This window comes from Columba livia, chromosome 3 (assembly GCF_036013475.1).
Source record: "Columba livia isolate bColLiv1 breed racing homer chromosome 3, bColLiv1.pat.W.v2, whole genome shotgun sequence".
Lineage (NCBI taxonomy): Eukaryota > Metazoa > Chordata > Aves > Columbiformes > Columbidae > Columba > Columba livia.
In genome coordinates, this window is record NC_088604.1 from 114,045,456 (window position 1) to 114,065,655 (window position 20,200).

General features: G+C 41.6%; 1 protein-coding gene across 2 annotated transcripts; it reads right to left on the reverse strand.

The window, feature by feature from the left end:
* Positions 1-1,640: 1,640 nt before the first annotated feature.
* Positions 1,641-11,203, reverse strand: PROKR1 (prokineticin receptor 1). Of its 2 annotated transcripts, none has more exons than XM_005504989.3 (3): positions 10,806-11,203; positions 8,612-9,286; positions 1,641-3,931 (listed from the first exon to the last, which is right to left on the reverse strand). In XM_005504989.3, exons 2-3 carry the CDS (start codon positions 9,118-9,120, stop codon positions 3,235-3,237), a joined length of 1,206 nt encoding a protein of 401 aa, XP_005505046.1. In that variant the 5' UTR covers positions 9,121-9,286; positions 10,806-11,203; the 3' UTR covers positions 1,641-3,234. The 2 variants fall into 2 exon arrangements, with proteins under 2 accessions (XP_005505046.1, XP_021146714.1); XM_021291039.2 differs by having other exon boundaries at positions 8,612-8,983; positions 10,806-11,110.
* Positions 11,204-20,200: the final 8,997 nt, after the last annotated feature.

Sequence of the window (20,200 nt, forward strand, 5' to 3'; positions counted from 1 at the left end):
TGTTGCCATTCAATGTAAGTGAGAAAGCTTCTGCACGGAGGGTCTGGGCAGGAGGCAGCAGGGTAGTCCCCACCTGACAGGGAGCACCCATCTCTGGAGTACCCACTGAGACCCACGCTCCCTAGCCCGAGTTGTGTGCATACAAAAAAGCCTTTCTGTTCTTTTTTCCCTGCATAACTCACGTAAGGTACAGGGAGTGTGGGGTCTGGCCCCTTCCCTCGGCTGCTCTGGTTGATCCATGGCCTACCTGCTCCCCCCCGCCTGAGGGAGCCACTCAGGTCAGGGCCTGTCCGTGCTGCACACTTCTACACTTGAGAGTTTTTAAGTGACTTTAAGAGTCTTTTAAATTCTTCGTTTAAGTGCAGTTATGGGTGGCAGGCAGGCCCTGGCCGATGGAAGGGGCCATACTCTGTCACTCTGTAGATGAAATGAGTTCTGTGGGGACACAAAAGCTCCATGGGGTTTCAGTCCCCATGCAAGGCCCTTGGGCTCGCTGTCCTGGGCCCCTGGTTGCTGGAGGTCAGCTTAGGAGCAGGCATTGGTCCCTGAAAGTGAAGCCTGTGACCAGTTTGGGGGTTGGTGCAGGTACAGGCTAGGGGCGATGTGATTACTTGGCTGCTCTGACCAGGATCAGGGGACCGCTGCCCTTCCTCAGTGGGATACTTTGTTTTCTCAAGATGCTGCTCACAAGAAATGCAGTTGAGGGCAAAGCACAATTTTTCCTGATGCCCTATCTGGTGGTTCAGGCTGAAACACTGCTTTGCTGCTGGGAAAACCTCAATATGTCAAAATAACTGCAATGTTGTGGATCTCGAAAGCTAAATCTGCAATAGGACTTGTTGCAGCTACTGCTTTACCTTCACATGGACGGGGGTGTAGTGATGGCTGAGAACACTAGGCAGGCTGGATCAGAAGAGTTGTCTTGGAGCTCTCAAAGTGATATCCAGAATTTTAAGGCAATTTTTTCCCCAATTTTTGCTTGGTACTATATTGCTTGGTGGGTTTGTTGTTGTTGTTGTTGTTTAATTTTTGTTTGTTTGTGGTTTTTTGATTGTTTGGGTTTTTTTGGTAATAAGTCAGCCTGGGGTGGATTTCCAGGTGTGGAAAGTTGTCAGTTGTTTCGCCTTATTGCACAAAGAAAACTAATAGATAGAAGGAGTATCAGGACACTCTAATAACAGGTAGTATTGCTAGCTAATCCCCAGTAACTAGTACAGGTTTCAGGAGATAAATATGGGTGCATAGTTTTAGAAGAAACTGTGAGGTATCAGGAGAAAATACAAGATCAAGCCTCTTGATGATGAAGTACTGCAACTCCCAGATCTTTAAATTTCATTGCCAAGCTGGGAAACAGATGGATTTAGTTCTTATCCATATTGAAAGATGTCATTTTGAATAATGATTTCAGTAATTGTTTTGCTTAACAGAGCAAATTATGAGATCCTCTGCCATGTGTATTTTTAAGAGCAGCTAATGGTGAGAGGACTTGAGCACTTTAATGGCTTTGAATATCCTTTTGCCATTAAATTTAATTGGTCAGCCTGGTAGTTTTTCTTTGCAGAAATGGGATAATTCACATTAGTCACTTGGGTAGGAAAATTATCGCTAGGATAAAAATACAAAAAATTAATTCACAATGCTGGTATTGATTCCATGTTTATTGTTTTATTAGCAGGATTTGCTCTTCACTTTAAATTCACAAATAGATAAATTATTTACAAAAGCCATTTACTCCAAAAGTAGGTGATACCACATACTTTAAAACAGGAAGCATTTGTCATCACGATAGAAAATACTTGATTTCAATCAATATGTTAGAGTCTGTGATATCTTATGCGTAGTTTAAATGAATAGGTATGACTGCAACTGTTACCTGCTTTAGCACAATTATCACTGAAGAAACACCAGTCCTGGAGTTGCACAAAGTCAGAATAGTAAAAACAGCACTGGGGGAGGCAAGGCAGAATTCATCTTGAGTTGTTGCTTCACCTATGACCAGACAATGAGCTTACTCACCTCAACCAGTGACTGGCTTGCCAAAGCCTAGAGTCTGTCTCCATTGCTTGCAGAAGGGCAGATTGTCTCAAGATCTCTGTGCTTTTTTGGCCCTACTTGTACTTTATTTTGAAGGTGTACACAGACTTGATAAGATGTCTAGACCTGGTTCAGCAGGGTGAGTCCTACTGATAAACAAGCTGAAACACACAAAATTCCATCTGAACAGAAAGAAAGCACTTTTTTTCCTGGGAGGGCTGTTGAACACTGGCACAGGTGGTCCAGGGAGGCTGTGGAGTCTCTGTCCCTGGAGTCAGTCAAAACCCAACTGGATGCAATGCTGGGGAACCTGTTCTAGCTGACCCTCTTTGGGCAGAAGGGTGGACTGGGCAACCAGGAGATGTTGTTCCACACCTCTACAATTCTGGGATTGATTCTGTGAAGAGCTGAGTGACTCAAGGCAGCAAAGCTGGCCATATAGTGCCTGGAGATGAGAGAAGGGAACAGGTCACTTCGATATGCAGCTGTGCCACTTCCAAATACATAATAAACACAGTAACACTCTACAAAAACTACAGAGTGGAATGCTGATAAAATGTTTTTAAACAAGGTGTCACAGGAAGAGACTTGAGGTTTTCACTAGACTGTGAAGCAGTACTTAGCTTAGTAGAGAACCTGTCTTTCATAAGAGCATGCTGCATGTTGGACAGTATAAAGCTGGTGGTCTGTAGACTTCAAGGAGCTTCATCATGAGGAGTATACTGAGAGGACAAAGTGACATGAAGCAATGTGGGCTTCTTTGCCATCATTCCTCTTATGAGCAGAAGGAAAAGGACACCAAATAGTTTAAAGGTACAAATAATAAGCTCAAAGGAGTTACAAGTTTCCTTCTAAGAAGAAACAAAGAGGCATCATTGCTTGGATCAGCAGTCAACTCTTCCATCATTTTAATATGCTTTAATGCATTCGTAGGCTTTTTGGTTCACCCTAAACAACTCTAAAATGAGTGTCTACATCCCAAATTTACAGACGGGTGAACTGAAACACAGCATCAATCTGGGTTACGGGATTATAGAGCAGTCCAGTGAAAAGAGTTCTGGTGGAAATGCATAGTAGGCTGCTTTTCGAGGGCTCTCACCAATGGTGGGTATTCCCACAGACAAGGGAGAAGCTTCTGAGGAGGCATTATTACCTCTTTACCTCCTCTCCAAAAAATGTGAGATTAAAACTGCAGAAAATTTATTTCAGTTTTATGCAGTCTACTTCCTCTGTGACAGGCATTGCACTTGTTCTCAGGTCTAAATCTGTGCTAGATTTGCTTCCTTTATATGTTGATCTCCATCTGAGAAACATGATCTTCTTGAAATACTTTATGGTGTTATTTTTTACAGTTACAAAACACAGGGTGTTTATCATGCTGTTACTCATAGCAATGCATTCAACTATGTAAAAAGCAGTAAGATAATGCTTCTCTTTCACAAAGATCGTGGGGAAAAAGTCACGGACAATTATTAAGCCATAGAAGGGTGCCCAGCAGAGAACATAGGCAATCAGGATGCACATCAGCACCATAACGGTTTTTCTTCTACATCGAAGCCTCTTCCTGATCTGTTCGGTCTGAAATCCTGGTACGGTTTTAAACCAAAGCTCCCGAGAGATCCTGGCATAACACAAGGTCATCGTAATCACAGGTGCAACAAATTCAATGCCAACGATGAAGAGGAAGTATGATTTGTAGTACATCTGCTGGTCAACTGGCCAAATTTGACCACAAAAAATCTTCTCCTGGTTCTTCACTATAAATAACACTGTTTCGGTAGCAAAGTATGCAGATGGGATAGCTACAAGTATGGAGACGATCCAGACCAAAGCGATTAGGAAGGTTGCTGTTTGATAATTCATACGTGGTTTCAGTGGGTGAACAATGGCCAGATACCTAGAACAGACAGAAACATTCAAAATGAAGTCTGAAAACACTGTTAGTCAGAGCACACTTCAAAATACAAGTGGAGAGAATTAGGCAGAAGGAAATAGCTGTCATTCTTAAAGAAAGTGTGACAAGTTTGTCTATGAGGAGAGTTAAGAAAATTTTTTGAAGTATCAGCCTTGAGCCAAGTTCCTAAATCTAGTCAGAAACTCTGGGGTGAGCCGAAGGGTTTACTAGGACAGTGGTTACTTGGCAGTCTGAAAATCTGAGTGTATGGTAAGATGACTGAAGATGGTTTTAAGATTTCAGTCTCAAACCTGTTAACAAGATCAGACTGAAAAAGTTGTAACTTTGTATCTCAAACTTCTTAACACAGACCCAGGTCTGGGAGTTATGGAAAGACTGGAAGACGAGGAAGAGAGGGAATGTTCGTATTACTGACAAATATGTTTGCAGGACCTAGCACAATATGCAGGTGAAGTCATATCCAGGATGTACCATGGTATAGCATCTGGAAGTTCTTTGGTGTTTGTACTGTTTTCTTGATTCTTTCATGGGGTGAAAAGAGCTGAAAGTGGTGCTAATGAATGGTTACAGCCAGACTCTGTATCCATTTTCTGCCCATTCAAACTTTGGTTTCATCTGCAGGAGGTGACTGTTGCTAATCTTACAAGAGAGTCAGAAGGGAGCTTTTGTGGTAGATTTCCTGATTGTCATTGCTTATCACACTGGGGTTGTTACTATAGAGTGGCCCTGGAGCACATGAACTGGGTTGCTAATCTTAAATATGCTGCCTTAAGTAATGTGCCAAAACATAAAACGTGAGTTAGGTACTTGCACTCCTTATGGCTGTAAAGCTGCAACGTGGATTGTAGTGTTTCACGAAGAATTGTGGAGAAAGGGAAGTATATTGCTTGCAAAATCCATCAGTTGCCCTTGGTTCAGTCAAAAAGGTGCCAGGGCCAAATGGCATTCACTCTGGTTTTTGTTTTTTGTTTGTTTGTTTGTTTGGAGTTGGGGGGGCTTGTTTTTTTAAGAAGCTATAGATGTAAGAAGAGCTTTCGTTAGCATACACTGTCCCAGAAAGATTAGGATATTTCTGCTAAAAAGGGTTTTCTATCAGAGACACTTTTGAGCTCCCAGTGCAATTGTATTTAACACAAAAGATTATTTTAAAAAGTGGAATTTCTCATTCATTCAGAGGCTTTTCTATGTGTTTATATTCTATACATAAATAGCATGCACAGGGTATATTAATTCGAAAATAAAATGGAAAGTCAGCAGCACTTTTCATCAGCCAGATCTTGGAAGCAGATGAATTGTTCATTGCTCTTAATAGTGCAGGCTAGATGTCAAGGGACAGCAGAATTACTCTGCCTCATTGTGGAGCTGATAAATGAATATTTTTAGATTGTGGCCTGTGGAAACAATGTTGTAGGATAATGTATGTGTATGCATTCATAACTATGCATGTGTGCTCAGCAGAACATTTGGCTGGATAGGGTAAATCTCTACAAGAGAGTCAGAAGGGAGCTTTTGTGGTAGATTTCCTGATTGTCATTGCTTATCACACTGAGGTTGTTACTATAGAGTGGCCCTGGAGCACATGAACTGGGTTCAGATGAAACGGCCCTGGAAGGTGTTCTCTAAAAATGTACATAGAACACACCAGGCACCCATGGGTGTTGATCCAGGGGACCCAGCCAAAGCTAACCCCCCCCAAATATTTACAGCATGGACACTGAGCCCTTAGCATGTACTCTTGCTCTTCATATCCTCTCCTTTCACATTGCATTGTTTTCTGGTGTAGATGTGGCCTTAAATATGTGAGATTCTTACGTTTCATGTGAACAGACATCCAGCAGGATGAAAGAGGGCCACACCTGCAGGAAATCCTGTGGGACAGGCTCACCCTCTGTACACAAGTGAGCCCTTTTAAATGATCTAGCCCATTCTTTTTAGAAACTGAAGTCAATGATCCACGTGACATAACCAACATGGAATGGTTGATAGTTAAATTAATGAGGTTTCTCTTTGTTTACCAAGTCAAAAGCTCACAAAAAAAAAAAGGCAGTATAACCAAAACAGTGTGTTCTTACAACAAACTTCAGTGATTAATCATTTCCAGGATTGTTTTTAAAGATGGGTGGGGAGATAGGCTAGAAATCTTCTGATTTCTTCGCAGGCATAAGGGCTCAGTGACCCATGTTACTTCATCAACTTGGGATGCACTAGCAGAGCTTTCCAATAAATTTTTTTAGAAGTGAAAAAATATAAACAATAGAAAATGGTAATGCGTACATGATGGTGTTTAGAAGCTTAACCCTGAGTCCTCAGCTGCTGTTCAAATGTTATTTTGTTAGACACTTGTTACAAATTTGTTTCATAGGAGCTGATTTTCCTTTCCCACACAACAGGCAAACATCTCTGAACTTCCCCAGTGTCATTTCACAGACTTCTGTTGACGTCAGTGACAGCTGAATCAGCTGCAAACAAGCTGTATCTATACAACTATCAGCAGGGTTAACTGCTCCTGAGCTGTCTTTTGGAACAGGTACTGAAAACTATGCAACATTAGACTAGAGCATAAAATGGCACATGAGAGAAATTGGGGGAAAAAAGGGAAGAGGGGGGTGGGAATCATACAGTGTGTATATGCAGAGGGTATACAGAGATGTATATTGTATTTGTACACAAAAGATGACTTGTTGTGATGGCCTTTCTGTAAAGAGTTTACTCTGGGCTTCCTGTGAGTCAGTCATATCAGACTTATGTCAGCATGAAGCTGATCCTCAGTGCCTGGGTCTGTCAGAGTCTGCAGTGCTTGAGGCTAAGAGAACAGGAGCCAGAAGAAAGAATACAATTAAATTAGACTGTTAAAATTCCTGGAGTGAGAGGCAGGCGTAGAAATATCTCAGGACTGCAGCATAAAGCAGGTAGTGTAGCAGGTGGATATTATTATGCTCTGCTTACCCCATTATGAAGGCTGTAGGAAAATCACTGCTAAACTGGGTTGGTGTAGCATTTTATAATTTTCTGGACAATGCCATAAATATGGGTGCCATAAATGATGACCTGTGGGTCTTTCCTGGCTTGCCACTGTGCCATCCTCAGAGGCATGTAAAGAGAGGAGAGTGTGAGAGAAGAGTATTAATAGAGCAGAGAGTGCTGGCCACAGCGTCCAGCTAAGACCTCAGTACTATTGAGTGGTTAATGTAATGATTGTTGGGTTTTCTCAGTGTGGCATGACAGAAAATGAGAACTCTGTTTTGCAGGTGAGACAGAAGTCTTGTCTTTTACTCACTTTCACAGCAAAACAAAAGGTGGGAAGAATACTTGAGGGAGAAAGAAATATCCTGTAAGGCAATAACCCTGTTGGAAACTCACCTGTCAAATTCTGTATCACCAGTCAATTATTTCTCTCACTGAAGAGTATTTACGTCACTGTTTATAGAAAAGGTTAGACTCAGAAAAGCTGTGTAGGTGTTGCAGTTTAACCCCAGCTAGTAACTGAAACTGCAATAGCCGCTTGCTCACTGCCATGCTACTCCTCAAAACTGGAGAGAATCAAAAGACAAGGAAGAAGCTCATGGACTGAGATGAACACAGTTTAATAAAATAAAAAAAATATGCTATTATAACACCACTACTACTACTATGTATAAAATGGAAAATAGAATATAAGGTAAAAGACACCCAATGCAATTCCTCATGAACTCTGTCCACACTGAGCAAGCAGCCCCAGGAAGCAGCACTCTGGTCACGAACAGCCAATTCCAGGGGAAGAGGGAAAAAGGCAGAAAGGCCCAGAGGCCTCTGCAGAATGACAGGATGGCAAAAGGCTGAACTAAAAGAAAACTCCCGAACAGAACTGTACTGAAATGGAGCAGAACTGGAATGGGTTTCCCTAGCCGGAAAAACCTGACTTTCCTTAAACATGAAGCATGACACTAAAGACATGGAATATTGTTACTGATCAGTCTGGATGTCAGTCAAGATTCTGCCCCATCCATGCTCTCCTTCCTCTGCCCGCACCTGCGGGCAGAGAGCTCAGAAAAACCTTGGCTCCCAGACAATAACTAAGATAACAGTAAGCTCTTATTTGTTCCAACTCAAAGACACTGTAAATTCATTTGAAGATAAACATTATTTCTGTCCTGGGGTGTTACCATCATATTCTCAAACTAAATCCAAGCAATGACTGTGCTAGCTATGAAAAATAAAAGTTTCTAACTGCCTGAAGAACGTTAACTTGCTTTCAGTCAAACCAGCACAGTAGGTCAGTACTGAAGGTTCCTTAGAGACGTATGGTTTGGATCAGGATTATATAGTCTTGTTAAACACCCTCGTCTCTGGGTGTTTCTGATTTGTTTCTCCTCTTTCCCTTATTCCATAAATTCTCTCCTACACTTGAATCAAGCATATCTTTAGGAGTTTTGGTTGGTTTTTTTTAAATAAATCAGCATTCTTTTCATGGGAAAAGTTCAATCAAGAAATTTCCACAGAGTTTTCTCTGGGGTGATGTCATGACCTCATGTAATTAAATTTTTATGAAACAAGATACCCGGTAACTACCTGGATATCAGCAAATCCTGCAGAATAGCTGAGCATATTAAAAACCTAGAAATCTGGACAGCCAACCTCAGGAGCTCTGGCAATGCCCTCGTGCATTCATACCACCCCACTTACCTGTCAACGGCTATAGCCAGGAGGGCATTGGTAGAAACATAGAGGGAGACAGTCCGTAGGTAGTTGACTGAGGCACAGAGGACGTGGCCATGCTCCCAGGACAGCTGCCGTACCACGTAGTAGTCCATCTCGAAGGGGCAGCACACGATGGCCACAATGAAGTCTGAGATGGCTAGGTTGGCAATCAGCAGGTTGGTGAGGTTTCGCAGCTTCTTGTAGCGGGCAAGAGCAGCGATGAAGATGAAGTTGCCGATGCCACAAACCAGCATGATGCCAACCAGAGCCACCCCGATCACAATCTTGGCTGCAAAGAAAGTGCGGGTTTTGGTCACGTCATCTTCACTGTCCAGTGGCAGGTCGTAATCGCTGTAACTGAAATTGAAAGGGAAGGAGAAGTTTCGCAAGGAGGTTAAATCCCCGTCGTTGAGATTGTAGATTGGAGCAAAGTTGAGGTTGATGGTAGCATTTGGGTTATGTTCAGCTTGCTCCATGGCCATGTGTGTCTTCATTTGACATGGGTCTTGGCTGGCCCTTGATTTCGTGTTAGAATTACCCAGGGTGGCAGGGCACAATTGTGGCAAGCAAGAGACCTCATCCACAGTTTCCTTCTGAGCAGTGAGTCACCTTGTCTTTGTCCCCATGAGATTATAGAGCAACAGCCTCATTTACCTCCTTCTGTGGGAACAAAAAAGAGGCAAACATTTCCTGAGAGGAAATTACAGCAGAAATACTGTGCTTGAGGGAAAGCAAGACCCACCTTATTGCTTCACAGCAATATTGCTGGTTGTGCACAGTGGGAAGAAATACCCTGTGAAATGATGCTTCTGTTATCATAAAGTCCCCTGAGTTGCATAATAGACTGGCTGTTGCACCCACCAGTTTTGTTTACCAGTGATGAAATTTTATTTTCAGCACACAGTGAAATGAAGTTATAGGAGTGTAAAATCCACTTTGAACCCTGCCAGCCTTTAAGCCCATGGTGCTGTCAGTCCTGTGCAAGGTAAAGAAACTAAAATGAGATGACACCTCAATTTGCTGAAAAGTGTCTGATATGCCATTTGGACAAAGTTTTTGCTTTATGCTAGATGTTTCAGAGCTATGTGGTAGGTGAGAACAAAAAGAGAGCTGATGTTCTGGCTTCTGAATACATATCTTAATTAAGTAAGAGTTGCCAAGACCCAAGAAAATAGCAAAGCCAGCACTTTCCCTTTTGGCAGCTATTAATTGAGTAGGGGGACCAAATTTTCAGCCAGCATTATCCATTATTGCTTCTCTCAAATCAGTGGAGCTCTGCCAGTTTGTACAGACAAGATTTTGAGCCATGAACCAGCTTGTAGGGCTTTGCTGTGATGGCAAAACTGCCATTCTCAGGGAGAGTGCTTCCACAAAGAGACTCTTGAAGTGAAAGGGAAAATCTTCGTTAAGCAGGATGAAGTGCCTTGAATTTTTGAAGAAGGAGCAGGCTCTATTTTTTTTTACTAGTGGTTATACCAAATGTTAAAAATTGATTTATTTTCCACACTGAGGGGAAAAAAAGAAAAATCTAATCTGCTTCCCAATTTTGCCTCTATTCTGTATCAAAATGCTGAGAGGGCTGTCTTCTTGCATCTTCCTGTTCCACATCTGGGAATCTTCACACCAGACTCTCAGCTGTCAGGACAGTCCCACCCCATCCCAGAAGAGAATTAGGGGCATTACCACTTATTCCGAATTGAGACAGTAGGTCTTGAGGGTGTCAAATGCTATTGAACAATGTCCATCATGGCTACAAAGGACAATCTGCAGAGTGAAGCTGTTGCCTCCCTTCCTTCCCTGGAACCACCCTCAGCTTCTGATGTACCAACATCTAATGAATTTCTGAGAGAAACTCTCTTGTACAACTTCTGTCTTCAGAAGTTGCTTTTCAAACTGAGAGCTGCAGAACAACAGAATAACAGAAAGCCAAAGCCTGAAAATAAATAACAGTTCAAACAATTGACTGCTTTACAAGACATGCCCACAGCTGCCTGGAAATGTGAACATTCCTTTGAGAGAAGTATTAAATACTTGGATGCAAAATCTGCATGTTGGTCAAAGCAAGATGCAGTACCTGTTTCATACAGGTTTCCCTGCGAAATACCGAGAGTGGGCTTTAAAATAAAGAAATACAACCCAACCATCCACAAACTGACATAACACTATCAGCTAACTGTACCTGCAGTTGCTCTCATCTTCTTGGAGGTCTCGGGCACCCTGGGAATACCCTCCACATTTCTCCCCTGCAAACGTGTCACTGGAGCAGAGAAAGGATCACTGAAAGCAGCCAGAGGACTTCGCTGAATGATCATTTCTCTCCCAAGCAGGTTTGCCCTGCAGCTCAGGGGAGGATGGCTCGCTGTCTCTGTGCATGCATCTAAAGCCTTTTCTCAGTGGGAGGCACCTTGAAGCTGTCCATGCATTTCTGATTTTAAAGAGGCAGTGCAATACGGAGACAATAGAGCACAGCCTTTTTTTTTTTTTTTTCCCCACTGAAGGCATTGAATCAGCAGAGCAGCTTTGTTACCAGGTTTGAGCATGAAAGGTGTAAAACCCCAGTCTTCACTTGCTCTTTGAGTTTTGTCTGTGCTAGGCAGCAGCTATCTACACCTGATGTGCTACAGAGGCAAAATAAAAACCTCCCAGTGGAGAGGAGGGGGAGCGAGGGGGAGCTGCTTTCACAGGGACCTTTCTCCGTGGATCTCTCCCAGGCTATTGTCTATAGATTTGCTGCTGTGGCAGCTCCAGCAGAAGGAGGGTCAAACATTGAATAGCCATAAATCAGCTTTTCTTGCCCTCTCAGGGAACTACTGAGAGCAGAAAAGTGGCAGTGAATCCTTAAGGACTTGGTGTCCTTTGCTAATGCTGCCTCCTTGTTGCTCTGAAGCACTCGATCCCCAGGGAGCAGTTCTCTTGCTTCTGAATCTCCAGAAGGAAAGGAAATGCACAGCAGATACCTTGTCCTCTTCTGCACCTCTGGTTTTATTCACATTAGCGGACATATTCCAAGATGTGTAGTTGGGACCATAGGAGGCTGTAGAGGTAATTAAGAGTTTAGAAGGTCTGCGGAAAACTTAAAATATATGGCCTAAAATGCACACTCACAAGACTCTACTTTCATAAGCTAATGGGCACTTACCTCTAGAAGAAGGAGATAGATAAGGAAAATAATGTGCAATATGTCTGCAGTAAAAGGGCCACCAGTGGGACATTTCTTCCAGAAAACTTGTGGAAGGTCAGAGAGTCCCCACTGTCTGAAGCCAGCAGACAGCATTAAGAATTTCACAGCAAATACTTTGCTTGGCTTTATTTTTGACAGCCAGTGTAATAGGTGGAAAGCCATTAAGGGATTTTTAATATCATGAAAAGGTGCAACCAAATGAACAATGAGGAAATCAGATACAATCCACTGGTTGAATTCTGTCACAAAAAAACTTAAATATAGTATGTATAAGGAGAGGCAAAGTGAACTTACAGTGTACAACAGAACCACATCTAAGGGATCCCTAAAATGAGCACATAAACCTTAGATATCCCTCAAAGAAAGCAAGTACAATAAAAAGAGCTCTTGCAAGCTTTACATTAGGAATGTGCATGATCTCTTTAAGACTTTGTTCAGCTGTCTCACATTAAGTTATCTAGTGAGTTAAGTAATACGATATCCAAATATTTATGTTCCTTTAGGCCAAAAACCTCAGCTGCTGCAGAACAGTCTATCCCTATTGACTTAAAGCAAGTTGGCATTGGAGCCCTGATAACTACAGCCCCTCCAGACCTGCGGTTCATGCTGGGTATGTAGCTTCTGTATAGCACTTGTTCATCCATCATGTTCCAAGTAATTGTACTATATGTGCTAAGCTGTTTCTCAGGAAGCGCCAGTAATATTGTGAAATTATGTGATTTGCATGTGCTGTGCAAGGCAGTGCTTTGGAGCAGTTGAACAGTTGTTGAATAGACAGTGAAACCACTGGTCTTATAGCTGCCCTTACAGCCACATAGGTGGAGTGAAAGCTAAAAGCTGGGTTTAGAGCCTCAAGAACTGTCCTAATAACCTGCTCCACTATAACAAGGGCTGCATCAGTAGTGAAAGGACTCTAAAGTTATGGGGTATGTGCAGGAGGAACTCCCAGCTGCAGATGCTGCATGAGAAGTCCCATCAAAAAGTCTTTTGTGACTTCTGGTGTAAATGTGCTGAAAGAGCAGCTCTCTGGGGCAGCCAGGTTGTGTTATGACCTGGGCAGCTGTCTGTCTGTGCACAGCTGGGATTTTCATTGTCCCAGCGTTTCCCAGCTGAGGGGCTTTGCAGCCTACAGGTCTCCTCTTCCTGGGAACTGGGGAGGCTTCCTGGCATTGCAGAGCCTGAGAGATTCTACCCCACAGTCCATATGTGACATCCATTTATCATATGATTACACTCTATTACACTGAATTTCAGTCCCCATGATGTTGTAGAGAGCATGTGATTCTGCTGTTGGATTTCTGCATAGGACAAGGTTTCTCCTCAGTGGTGTCACAATATTTTACACAGCATCACAATTACCAGTTTGCCAAATTCAGACTGAGAAAGAGAAGTTAAATTTGAAAACTTATCGTATAAACAATTTACATTCCTGGTAGGTTGGTTTCTTTTCATCAGTATGTTCACAGTTTGAACAGGGAAGTTATTTGGAGGCTAAATGATGTAAAAAACATTGCAATGTAAAGTATGTGTTGAGAAGCTTTCAAATAATGGATTTCTAAAACTAGGATTTAGATTTGGAACAGACCTGAGGACTCTGGCCTTTCATTTCAAAACAGCAAACTCATCAGGTACTGTCTGTTTTTTCCTAATTGCTAAATAAATTGGACTTCGAGCGAGGTAATTAATCCTAGGGGACTTCCATAAGCTTTACATAAAGTATAGCTGGAGTTTTACAAAGGTCACTAATACAAATCAGTTGGTGAAGTGTGGTGACAAAAGCATCAGATATCCTGTGATTTTCTGGAAAAACAAACAAAAGAGCAGCACAACTATGTGTATTTCTGCTCAGTATTCCAACCAGATATTCAGCTCAGGGGCTTTACTAAATATAAGAGTGTGTTACTGACACTTATGTTCAAGAGGACACTAGACTTGCTTACATAAAGAGTTAGGTGTATTTTTCTAACACGTGAAAACATGCCTTGTGGTACTAGAGGAAAGTGATTTTTGGATGGAGTCTGGCAAAAATGTGCACACAGGAATAGACCCACCATACTCAGCTGTTCCAGTGGTGACCTGGGCCATGGAAAAGTCTTGGGAAGGAGAGAGCAGAGAAGTGTTTGACTTATTAATGGATTATGTCATCACATGAACTTTCCTCTTACCACTCTTTTCCTCTTTCTTACCGAGTGTATCACTTCTCTGCTTGGGAAAAGGGTCAAAGCATCTGCAGGAGCAGCACAGCAGACTGTCAGCAACCGTAGTGACACCACACAAAGATGCTGTCAGCACTGTTGGTGAAGAAATGTTATGATGTAGAGGTCATGTCTTTTGTATGAGATTATTAAATGTTTCCTAGCTGCACCAGATAGAATTTTAATGGTCCTGCTTTAAATTCCTCATTTTAATATCGCTGATCCAGATCTGGAGTCTGCATTTGGCCTCCTCCTCAGGAACTGGTTTACTCATACACTGTCTTCAAAAGCCTTTGCATTTAGAAATATCTAAAAGGAGCTTAATATGTCCTATATCTTAGTGAGCCTTGTCACTCCTTTGGATTTTCAGAGACAATCTTGTTTATTTTGGATCTTACTCAAAGATACACTTAGTGCATCTTCTCTTGCAGTGGGTGCTATGAGCTGCAGAATGCTTTTGGAAATGAAGCAGCTTTTTAATTGCAGTGTCTCAATAGGAGACATATCCTTCTGAAAACATGCTGACTTCTTTGGTGGTCTAAGTAGGAGAAGCTGGATGCTACATTTCTTAAATATTTAACTCTCATCCATAGTCTCAAATTTAAGCTAAATTGTCAGCAGTTTCCTTTGCCACTACTACTCTCTGTTGACAAAGGCCTTTGATTTGTATTTTCATCTTTTCAGCATCTTCTTTTTTCTGCTCCTTTTATTCAGTGAACATTACTTTCCATTCATTTGCCAGACAGAATCCTGCTTCTTCATGTCTCCGCTTTTGAATATTGTGATGGCTTTGCCATTGCCATTTGTAATTGGCAATTCAGCATTTCACCCTGTATTTCTATGTCAGGCAGAAAGGTTCCAAGAATTTCCCTGTGTGGTTCCCATAATTCCACTTTTACCTAAAAGATGCCGTCCTTTTCCTTATTCCTACCATCTCAACAATAAGCAGATACAGACCAGAGTGTGTCACTACCAAGCACTTCTGCATCAAGCAGTGTAAATTGTGGAGGTGTGGCTTGCTTAGGCACATGCAGAGAGGGGTCCCCAGCTTCTCCCCATAGCAAGACATGAAGTATTTAAAGCTCATGTCCCATTCTGCCACCTGAGTAATTTTTTGGCACTTCATTAAAAGTAAATACTATTCTTTCTCACAAGTGATTTGAGATTTAAAGGGCTGTCAGGGTTCATTTTCAGTCTGAGAAAGGGATTAATATACTGTGAAAGCCTTATTGCTTGTAACCTATGCTGATTATTTCTGCACACACTTGAAAAGAATTCTAACCCAACAGAATAATGACTAATAGTAGTTCTGTTTGAAGCTACTCAGACCATGAAACCACAATCTTGGTGTCAGGATGAAGCATGAAAAGCTGCTATCACACCTTATTTTGGACTTCAGAAAAGGTTTTGTGGTTCTTTGATGTGGTGTCAAAACTGCGGGGCCAAAGCAGACATCATCTCATAATATTTTTGAAGCCTAAGAGTAACACTATAGAAGTGATTGCTTTGACAGGAGATGAAAGGTATGTCTGTGCTCACCAAACTAGGTGAGGATGAGGCAGATCTATCCCAGAAGGTGCACATCCATGTTTTAGGATGATGGCTGTGCCCCGCAGGCACCCCAAGGCTGGCTGCCGTGGGTGAACCTGTATAAGTGTAGACTGTGCTATGCTGCCCTGTGCCCCACCTGTAACTCGGATTTTGTGGCTGTGTTGTGCTACACATATCCCCTGCTGCAAGATAGTCTCACTTGGCTGATTGTAGTGAAGAAGCCTGCGGGCAGTACTGGCATTTATACCACCTGTGTATCCTTGTCTGTAACTAAAAGTGCAGCAACAAGTTCTGATGTAAACATGCTTTTTTTTTTTTTTTTTTTTTTGATAATAGGAATGGTAAACAGAATTGCTGCCTTTTCAGAAAATCCTATTCAAGTTCAAAAGACCAAAGTGAGATAAGCGTTCTACAGATGGCATTGGCATGGTGTGCTGTGCCATGGTTGGAGACTCATCCAACACCACACAGCTCAGGGGAGCCACAGTTTCAGAGGAACTAAGAATATCTATACTATCCTCTTTGTAGTGTTAGCTCTAATGAATGGCATTTTAGGTGAGAATTCGTAAAGTTGGAGTGCCTTGCTCACAGCAAATTAGCACCTCCTTGTGTCTGCTTTTCATGGAATATTTATTAATAGAAACAACATGATCGAATTAGAGGCAATAGAGAATGTGGCATGGCTACAGCTGTGTGGGAAGGGGCAGCTCTCGAGTTCCTGAATTACAAATCCTTGAAGAATGAAATGTAAACTAATTCCCAACCTTTTCTAAGGCTACTGTTGGTTATATTTGATAGAGACCAAAAATTGCAGGGAATGGTATTGCCCTTTTGAAATCAAAACTCATTAATTGTAAACGTCTTAAAAGACCTGCTGTACAGAGGCTATGACAGTCACAACGCCACAAAACTAACTTAGGAAGAATGGGCTGTTCAGCCAAAACTGGCATCTCTCAGCTTCATGGATTAATCAGCTAGAATGCAATCTCTAGAAGTTTCGTAGGAAGAAATTTATGTGTTCAGAAGTTATTTGAGCCTGTTGACTACTGATACTGAAGTAAATTGGTAGGAGCTCATTGTGAAAAATATCATCCTGTGGCATATAATGCACAAAGGCCAGTGTAATGGATCTAATGCTGTTTGTGAATCAGAGCATACTTTAGCTGCTGTGAGTTACCCTTGGGAGGAGTTTTGTCCATGTCACTGGAGATGGAAGCGGGGGAAATAAGCCCTCCCAGCCTGGTATGTTAGCTCTTGGGCTGGGGGATGTACTCGGGTAGCCTGCTGTTGGGCAGCCCGCTCTTTCCTCACAGTATTCTTCTAAGCAAACTCTTGTTTAAATGAGATTGAAATTTTAAGCCCAAATTTTTCGCAGAAGAAATGTTTAATATAAGCCCATCTGGTCTTTTCAAATGAAATTTTTTATTAACCAGTTTGTTGTCATTAGCTACCAGGAGGGACACCTGTAAAGACACTTACCTTTATAAAAAATGTACACTTTCAAAGTACCCTAATTTATGTAATTTTGCTGCATTTTCTCTTCATTTTGAAGAGAAAAGGATGACAGATTAGGTATTTGAGTACCATCCAGAAGGTTTTTTAAGGCTCATTTCCCTTGCAGACTTACTAACCCTCTCTCAAATCATTGCAGATTGTTTTCTATCCCGTACCTGAAATGTTACTGCTGGAGGTTTCCACCATACTATTTTCTACCTTTTGCTGCTTTTAGAGCCAGTTGTATATTCCAGGTCTGTAGCTCCCTTTTGAACCTGACACAGCCTTTAGCCAAAAATAAATACAATGAAAGAAAGATGACGAAAAGTTGCCACCTTCCTACTACACAGGGACATAAAGCAATGTCCTTTCTGCCAAGGCAAATGGATTTTCCTGAGCTTTCTGCATTGGTTTCCTGGGCAGAGGAACATTTTTTGCTTGTGTGTTTATTCTGTTTGGCCGATTGAGTTATGAGGTCATTTGCTAAAGCCCACAGAAAACTAGACCATGTATAAATTTATTTCAGTCCAGTTAGTGAGAAAGGCAGAGACATGATGTGTGAAACATTGCGTGAAGGAGACCTTTGGGAGGCAAGGAACTTACTCTGTCCCCTGCTAAGGAAGAGCAATTTCAAACTACACTTTGAAAGTCAAAGGACCAGTGCTCCCCAGAATACTTCAACTACATGTTGTCTTCAGGGTGTGCATTTTTTTTACAGTGTGACTTGGCATCCTCCAGCCCCGTCTAGTGTAAATCTGACTAAAGAGATTAAGTCAGGAAGTCTAACATCAGTCCGATGGAGATGTGCCAATCTGCTCCTACAAGTGGAAGCTCCTCCTTAGCTGCATTTGTACCAGTCATAGGAAAGTCTGTAGATATGCCCAACAAGTCAGCAGGAGATATACAAGAAAATATTGAGAACCCTCAACTATACCAGTAACTGGTCCCAAAGCCAGTGCCACTTCTTATATATTGGGGCTATTCAGAATAAAACCACCTTAAGATAATTTTGATCATTTTAAGGGTTTTTGGAGCAGTGCTTTTGAGTTTCTTCCTCTATTTGCAAGCTCTGCATTGCTCCAACACTGTTTTGTTTTTTTTCCTGAAACATTACTAATGGGAAGAGAAGCAGACTGCTGCTGAGCTGTGATGCACAGGTCCTCTTGCCTGAGGCAGCCCTTCTGCTGTTCTTTTTAAAGAAAGTCTCCAGATGCTGATGGGATAGTCTAAGGCTTGAGCCTTGATGCTGGCAGGCAAGAGTCTTAAACACACTCTGCAATTAAAATGGCAGCATAAATTGGCAGTCATTAAAAACGACGCTTTTCTGCTTCATAAAGGTGAACTATTGAAAAAGGTATAATCTGGAAAAGATTAAAAATTAATCAAAGTAACTGGATTGCCTGGGATTGCTCAGAGATGATAAAACTCTCCAGAAGTCACACAAACAAATCAGGTACTGCTGAACTGGGGGGCAAGTAGAGAGAGGTGGAAAGGGGCTGTTCTGTTACGAGTGTTCTGTGAATGCTCTAGCACCAGTCTGCTGTAGTTAATTTTATATTATGAAATTATGCATTTGAAACCATGTCGAAGCCCTCACTGCCTGTCAATGCCTGTTTCACTGCGCTGCCAAAGGGAGCAACAAGATCTGTCTTTAAAAAATTGATGTGATTTAAAATTTAAAGAAAAATTGTTTCAACTCTTGTCCAGCAAATAACACACAATGGATTTCCAGAATGACTCAGATGTTCTTCATGAGATTATGTGAATTAACACATAAAGGGAAAAAATCCTCCAAACCCTTGAATTTCCTGTAAGGTTCTGCAAGTTGTCAATACTGAATCAACCATTTCTATTTATGTCCTGAAAGGTCAAATTTTACTTTTAATGTGATGATACCTCTTAGTTCCTGACAGGTCATTTCTGTTAACTGGATGGAGTCAGGGTTAATAGAACCTATGGGACTATATATAAATGGCTGAAAAGTTTCACCCCTTTACACTCCAGCATACATCAAGTATGAATTTCCCACAGTACCAAATTCAGTATTCAGGTATGCATAACTTTTAAAGGTTTTCTATTTTTTTCTCATTCATTTGGTGAGTATAAATGATGAATGATGGGACAAACTTTTTACTTCTCCTTCCTCTCTTTGTTAGAGTAAATAACTAGGCTAAGATTTCTCAGGGCAGATGGTGATGTTGATCAACTTCAAAGCAAGCAAAGAGACACACTTTGTAGGATCCCCTCACTGCTCTAAACATAAATCTGCTCTCACTGGAAAAAAAGAATATAAAATCACATATTTAAGTTGAGCTCCTAAAAAAGAGACAATGAAAAATCCTAATTGTTGCAAATGTTGATTCCATGACTCTGTAGGCGCTAATAGCTCAAACTGACCCTGACTAGCCTCACCTGGAGCCTTTACCCACACCCCTGCTGTGGAGCCCAATTTCAGCTCAGTCCTGGGCACACCTGTGCCAGTGTCTGTCTGCCACTTTGTCTCTGGCCACGTCTCCTGGATGGACATTAGATTTATGTTGTAGCCTTGCTGTCTCTTCCTGCTCTTGGATGGACCTTGAGAATATGTCTGGAAAGCTGCCCTGGCTGGAATATTTGTTTTGAGAAGTGTGTTTGGAAACATGGATTTAATTTTGATTCTGATCTGTAGGATCAAGAAGGATTCAGGTACTTCTTTGTTTTAAAGTGGTTTCTTACCCTACATGGTCTCATGTATAGGTGAATGTGAAGTCACATATATATGCTGGGTTTAGGAGTGGCAGATAAAAAAACACTCTTATGGAAGAATTGTGATACTTGGAAAATAATAGTTATTTTTGAGATAGACATGAGGAAAAAACCATCTCTAAATCTTAAAGGAAGCTCAGTAAAGCACACTTGATGTTATTGTAATCTGGCATGTAATTTTGCTGTGAGGCAAAATTCCTCCCAAATCAGTTCCGAAGTCTGCACAACAGAAAAAGTTTACAAAAATATGCCACTATGTGTCTTGATGTATGAATCAAATAGCTGGCCAAGGGTGGGAGCAGAGGCTCAAATGCCCATGCTGTTAGTATTAGAATTTAAAGGTCACAGAAGTTGATGTAGACTCCATCAAAATAGTACTTCCAGTAATACTTGTGTTCTTAAATGCAA

Bases quoted from the DNA above. Each gene is read 5' to 3' on its own strand.
- PROKR1 (XM_005504989.3), bottom strand. From the start codon at position 9,120: ATGAAGACACACATGGCCATGGAGCAAGCTGAACATAACCCAAATGCT. The intron at 3,932-8,611 runs GTAAGTGGGGTG...TGTCTGTTCTAG, and splicing joins CTGGCTATAGCCGTTGACAG to GTATCTGGCCATTGTTCACC.